At 33.8% G+C, this 7378-nt stretch overlaps 1 protein-coding gene across 1 annotated transcript in view; it reads right to left on the bottom strand.

The window, feature by feature from the left end:
- Positions 1-1036: 1036 nt before the first annotated feature.
- LOC113804384 (serine/threonine-protein phosphatase 2A 56 kDa regulatory subunit gamma isoform) overlaps positions 1037-7378 on the bottom strand; it is a gene marked incomplete in the record, with an annotated part of 50354 nt that continues 44012 nt past the window's right edge. Inside the window, 1 exon segment of the mRNA XM_070132032.1 lies at positions 1037-6973. Within this exon segment, the coding sequence (XP_069988133.1) occupies positions 6821-6973 (153 nt within the window).

Genomic DNA, 7378 nt, shown 5'->3' with positions numbered 1-7378 from the left:
CATTGCTATTATTGATAGTAGTATTAGTTTATTTTATCAATATTACCATTATTATTACCATTTCTTTTTGTTACCATAGATATTAATCTTTAGCTGTCATGATCTCAATATTGGAGGTTACATTCTCAGAAGTATTACATGTATTATTAGTAGTAATACCATCGTTGTTATCATCGTTATGATTATTTGACATGTTAGTTTCTGATTTATAGCATGACTAGTATCTTGAATATTACGACTTATCATCAGCATTACTATTATCATGGTACTGTTACTTGTAGCAAGTTTCTAATGTTCATTATTTTATTTACTCATTATTATGACTGATTTTGATTATTTTTTCACATTCTCTACATTCATTATCTCTTTCAGTTATTATAATTTGTAGCTTTCATTTGTTGCTGCTGTAAATTGTCATAGTATGAAATTGTTGTTCTGAATAGCTCTATTTGTTTTATTAACTCATATTAAAAAGATAACTATGGTATCTTTAATAATTATCAAAATCTTAACCATTGTTTGTTATTGTAATGGGTTGCCTGCCATCATTTACATTATTTTTCTTATAATCAGGAGTGTGCAATTAGTATGCAATTGCTTTATTATATAATTAATATAATAGACTGTCTGGTAATCTCCATTTATGTAACATATGTCCATTCCAATGACCATTCCACTGATAAATTCCTGTGTGGTGTTAACCCTACTTATAGGAAACCTACTTAACTACAACCATTACTAATCAGATTAATGTCTTTTCAATGGAATTATTTCAGTATTCTCCTCATTGGAATCAAATCTTGCAATATATTTGTGTTTTTGTATCAACATGTATTTGTAGAAGTTCCATCATCATATTTTCTTAAAATGTAAAAGTCTCTATGTAATGTTATTTTCATTTCTAAGAAACTTTACAAAACCAATTCCTTCTATGATTTTGTTTAATTCAATGGGACATTAATGTACAGCTTCATTAGGCATATCCCTCAGCTTGTCAGATCTAAAAAGGGTAATTGTAAGAATAAAACCAGGACACTGCCATAGCAGATCATTTATTGTTAATATTCTATTTCCACATTTACACTTAAAAGATAAAGACAATTCTATAAACAAAAATTAAGGAAAATGAGTGACACAAATCAAACAAGTAATGATCTGACAGGTTGGTATGGCTTCTTTAATGATGATATACAGAACACAAGGGTGGAACACCAAATGGTAAGATGGTTAAGGTACAAAATAAGCTCTAGATGATGGATCGTCCTATCATCATGCTTTAGTCAATACCAGCTTGATGTTTAAATAATCATCTAATGACAAAGTGTTTCCTGAAACTTGAGAGGCACCAAACCTTGAAGTTTCCAAAGTAAGCAATGAATAACACTGAAAAGCACAATCATCTTTCGATCCAAAATCGTCCAAACTTATTTCTTTTCCCTATCCACAACTTGGCATACAACACATTCATCAATGGCCTTCTAAGAACATAATGGTCAATTTTGCTTCAGTATACTTCAAAAGAGCTGTTTTGAGAAAAGAATATCTTAGGAAATTCTTGCACTCACTCCAGCAAACTGATTAGTGACCTTATCCACTATATTTTTTTTCCTACTGCAAGAGTGCAACAGCCATAATTTCCTGAAGGGTGATCAGTTTTCCTCAAGTTTAGTTTGTTAACCATTCCCTTGCCACTCTCACAAAGCATCACATTAGAGTAAGTTTACAATATTCCAAACAGCTTTCTTTTCGTCAACCAGCAAATAGGCACTGGGGGGGGAGGGGGAGAGAGCAATGATGTTATGATGAAAGAAAACTGTATTTGTTCAACAGCAAAATCTAATACCTGATTCTAGTAGTGAAATTCTCTGAAGAAAGAGATAGGGAGAAACTGGTATATAGGTCAGGTAGCACAATGGACACTTCAGTGATATACAGGAAACCAAGACAATACATTGGTTGATGCAAATATGGAAGAATTGTTATGATTTGCAAGCTATCTCCTAAAACTGATGAACCCTAATAGAGGTAAATTGTTTTACTTATTTATGAATCAGAAAGTAACATTCAGTCCTCCACTTTATTTAAGTTCACTGCAATTTAAGTCGATTCCTCATGCGAAAGATAAAAATGACACCACAGCTCCTGGAATGTAATGCAATAAAAATAAAAAGACAAAAAATACAAGAAAAAATAGAGAAGACCCATGTAAGGCAAGAAGTCTTAAGTCTTTCTAAAGGAATGCACTCCTCCACCTTCTCCAGCCAGATGTTACATCTGGCAGGGAAGGGATGTCAAACCCCAAGTTGCTTCCAATTAAGCATGTGAAATAATTAACAATACAAAACAATTTGATATCATATGGACGAAAAGAATCATTCTGACCACAACTATGCTCACCGATCTCAACGCATAGCAAATACTTATTTTTCACACAGCAAGAATACACAGGTGTATTGTACCGGATGTAATGTTGTCACTGGGACTACTAAAGTCTGGGCGGCCATCATTGCAGGATTGCAAAATGATACCTGCAACTGCAATGACAGTTAAATATACAAACTTTAATTATTATGGACTTCTACCAAGGTCACAAAAGGCTTACCCCACTGTCATTTAATATTTAAAGTAAGCCAAAATCCCTAATGCTAGGTCACATTATACCTGGGGCATTTTGTGTTTTCATGAAGAAAAGACATTGAGCAGTTTCTCCTACTATCAAAATAGAAATGGTGGCTTAGAAGCAACTGAGTCATAGTCCATCCATGTAAGCAAAAATAATAAAAGCACTGACTGTGATATACTTTAACACTGCTTCAGACCCACCAAACAAAAGATTATACATGTTTATGTCTTTACAAGGCTTATACACTTACTCATTTATCATGACTGCCAGTATAGCCTAATAATACATAGCGGCTTATCTACTGTTAGCCTTCTTATAATACAGAGAATCTGTTTGGAGAACACAACCTCTGGAAGCTGGATGACAGAATCTCCTGACTTGACACCTGTACAAGCATTGATGATATCTGGTCAACTATCAGGCTCTTTCATCCACCTATCTGGCAGATGGAGTACTCTCCAAGCAGACTTTTAATTATCATCTCACAGCATCTTGGGTTCCTAACACCTAGGGTGAGACAGCACCGAAATAAAACTTTAATGGGATGATGGAAAAGGTTGATTGCTTGTGGAACGGGGGAAAGGTTCAGATGGTAAGAAATCTATTGATGTAAATGAGCATGCTAACTCTCTGCTCAGAACTACAAGAAATTATTAAAAGTAATCAACAGAGTTTGGCTTAGCTTATCATGAAATGATAACAAGCATTTGTTTATGTATTCCTGTGATAAACTAGGAGCAGTGAGAGATGAGGACTGAATGATGTGAGCCTGAGGTAGGATGAAGTCATGACATGATTTTTTTGAGAAGGTATGAATGAGTGAAGCTGATGCAGAAAAATAAAGTTGTTCATTAAATTAACAAAAGTGATGAAGTTTCTTTCTTACCTATACATCTTTAAAATGGGATGATGTTAAATTTATGTCATTTGCACAATTATGTATGCAACATGAACTCTTGCATGATATGGAGAGAGAGAAATGAAAAGAATCATGGATTAGCAGAGTGCTAAGACTTGCAGGGTTCTCATGATTGGTGGTCTTGGTACAATGGATTTTTCACAGTACGTTAGTGCCTCTTTTCTGATTCAAATGACTGAAGCCAAACCAAGAAAATGGAATGGAGGCATCTAAAACTGAGAGGACCCCTGTTTTTTGTACCCCTGTAATTGTCACCTTAACCTCTTCCACCAACTTTTCTGTTCTCTGCTCTGCTAGGGTGAGCAGAATAAAGGGGCCACCAAGTGTTTAGCAGAAGAGTCTCACAGAGACAGTCATTTCCCTCTCATACTGCATTTGTGTATTCTGCACAATAGAACAATTTAAGGAAAAGGAAAAGGAGCAAGAGCAGGAGCAACTGTTCACACACTTGCTTAGGCTCGGATTTCTATTTCATGGATTTGAGTACTACGCTACAAATTTGGTAAAAATGTGTTAGATGGCAACAAAGGTGAGTGAAGAACTGGGATGAGATAGGCAAGGCTGGGTGTTATGAAGACTTTGAAGCTCTAAGGCAATTAAGATACGTAGAAGAAAATTGCAAGAGAGATAAATGAAAGGCAAGAGGAAAAAGATAACTGTAACAACTGGGCCTACCAACAGCACAGATAAATTAAAACAAAACATGGGATACAACTGTGAGAAAAGGAGTCCAATGGTTATTTGCAGGGTAGAAAGGGTCAAGGTGGGAGGACTGTGGTGTTACAGGAGGGGGAGGGGGAATCTACTAAAGGATCTTGTCAAGATATCACTGGATTATGTATTACAACACAGCCCTTTGGTGATGTGATCTACTCGACTGAGCCCAAATGTAAGAAATCTGACAAGGCTTTCATCCTCTATTGAAGCAAAAGAAACCTCTTGGAAAGACTACAAGTTACAGATTTCAACACATGTATAATGCTCAGTTATCACTACCTCTCATAGATAGGGCTCTTGCTACTACTTACAAAACATACATGCAGACATTCATGTGATGGTGAAATTGGCCTCGCTGTACTTACTATATACCCTGCAGAGCATGGAATCTTATAAGGATCAATTTATGGCAATTTCATTGACATATCTAAACCAGCAATAGGTTGGGGAATCAGAAGTAATATTCCTAAAATATGGTACAACATAATCTTGCAATAAACTCTGGTTATAACTATCTGAATATAGTAACACAACATATTCCACATGGGGGACTAACACTATCTGTTAAAATGTTTATTACCTACACTTTATTCCTTAAATCATTGCAGTACTATCTATACCAAGTTATTTAGAGTTCATCTAGGGCATTTGTTAGAATTAGACTCCCATTAAATTTTTCTGATGCAAGTTATTAGCAACCATTTACCATCCTGCTCTTTCAAGTAATTCTTTTATATTTTCAACAACACAAAAAATACCCCTCCAACAAGAGTCTCCTTTATAAAGTCTTTTGGTCTGAACAGAACATATAAGCAGACAACCGTAATAATGGCTACCCTATGGTCTATGCCACTCCTCTCGTCACAGGTATAAGTCGACCAGGAGATTCACCATCACTCTTCAAACTCCCTGTAAGACAAGGAATGAGTATATGGGCATGCCTATTTTGTTACAAATGGGTAATCACAACCTCTCAGACAAAAGGTAACCAGAATGAAAATTTAGAATAGATCACAGTAATGTGACTCAATCTCAGAAAAAAAAAGACAAGGCAAACATTCCCTACAACCTATGCAGATCAACAAATTATAGGAAATATCAATATGACCAAAATTTGGAAATTTATGCCTCTCATTCCTTTCATTTCTCACCATCACCTATATACATATATACTATATTGCTGAAATCTTGGTATAAAATGAGATGCTAAATAAGCCCGGGTGGGAATATTTGAACTCTTGGTTTACCTGTTTGATGCATCGAGTGCTATGCTTGCCTCCCATTCACAAACAATTAAGCTCACTTACACAGCTAACACCACAGTCAACTTATAAACAACACCTACAAGAATGGGAAGAGTAAAAGTTTCTTGATATGGCCCATAGCTGCATAGAAGGTATAATTCATCTGATACATTTAAGTAGATTCACACAACTTCACACTTTTTAGCATGCAAACTTCCCCATATGATGGCAAACAGACATGCCCACAGACCAAAGTTGTTTTCAATGCACTGGTTGTGTAAATGCCAAAATCAGATGACTTCAGTTATACTTGCATGATGCCCTACTACATCAATTTATTAACTTTTAAGGTAGATAATTTGCTATATGAACTGCACTGGTTCAAATCAACTTCCACTTTTTCTTCATACATGGAAGTCTAAAACATCTGTTAAGCTTTACAATGCCACATATTTGCATGGTCAAACCATATATCAAATAATTTCTAAGGTATTACCAAGTCCTGACAGGATTATTTACCTGAAATCTCTTTTTTAAAATATCATAAAATCTATCACTGTACATCATCACATCATCGGAATAGGTATGATTAATAATTTTCTGTACATGAAAGAAAAAAAAATAAAATAAAACATCTAAAGTACTGTGAGTTATGAGTAGGGTACAACCTATTTCATAAATTCCCATGACGCTTTATATTTCTGAAACATCTGGCATAGACAACTGACTTTAAGTTAGTTTTAAAAGAAAAATAAATAAATGAAAAATGATAACAATGAACCTTGTCTCATGTGTTCCACTTTGGCTTCTGATATGGGAGCAAAAGTCAAGTCTATTTTCCATTTATTTATCTACCTAAACAATCTACTAATCCATTAGAAGTTTCCTAAATCATCAATTAATTACATCTCCTTCAAAATATCAGGCAAGTGAACTAACATTAGACACAAAAAAAAAAAAAAAAAAAAAAAAATAAATAAATAAAAAAATAAAATAAAAAATTAAATAAGAATAAAAAATAAAAATCCTGAGTTGCGATGGATTTTTCCAAGTCCTGATGGGATATTTCGGCACCATTTTCACACATGGCCGCTGTGCAAGGCGGCTTGGAGCCCTAACTAAAAATGGCCTCATAGAAGTGCCATCATAATCATCCTCAGTGATTCTTTATTTCCACCTATTATTTTTTTTAACTTTTTTTTTTTTTGTAACTTTTATTTTTTTATTTTTATAATTATTTCATTCTGCTTTCTCTTTTCTTTTCAAACTTCCTTTTATCTTTGAAAAAAATTATCTCTCTCAGAGTAAGATCATAATCTAACTGGTGGTGGCTGCTAACTCTGGGGACGTTGTGAGATAATCGTCAGCTCGCTTGTGGTCACTCAGTGCCTTGATTGTGTACTGATCATGGGGTAGCTCACTCTTCCTTCGCAGTAAAGGTTTTTCCTTATTGCGCACCTTTTTCACCTGCTGTAGAGAGAGAGAGAGAGAGAATTTTTTTTAACTGCTTGTGTACATGTACAGATTATATGATGCATGAGTGTGAAAGTTTCTTTTTCTTCCTTTCTTTTTTTTTTTTTTTTTTTTTTTTTCTTTCTGAAATAATCACAATTGAAAGAGAAGAGAACAAAGAAAGGTGCCTGAAATAATGAAATGTGCTGCAAAAAAAATGAGAACAATATTATTATAGATAGGAATAGTAATAATAACAATAACAATAACAACAATAATAATAATAATAATAATAATAATAATAATAATAATAATAATAATAATAATAATAATAATAATAATAATAATAATAATAATAATAATAATAATAATAATAATAGAAATAATAAAAAATAAATAAATAAATATAGCAGTAACATTAAA

The sequence above is a fragment of the Penaeus vannamei genome, chromosome 17 (assembly GCF_042767895.1).
Source record: "Penaeus vannamei isolate JL-2024 chromosome 17, ASM4276789v1, whole genome shotgun sequence".
Classification (NCBI taxonomy): domain Eukaryota; kingdom Metazoa; phylum Arthropoda; class Malacostraca; order Decapoda; family Penaeidae; genus Penaeus; species Penaeus vannamei.
Note: the sequence above shows the minus strand (reverse complement) of the source record. Positions and strands in the feature narration are given on the sequence as shown.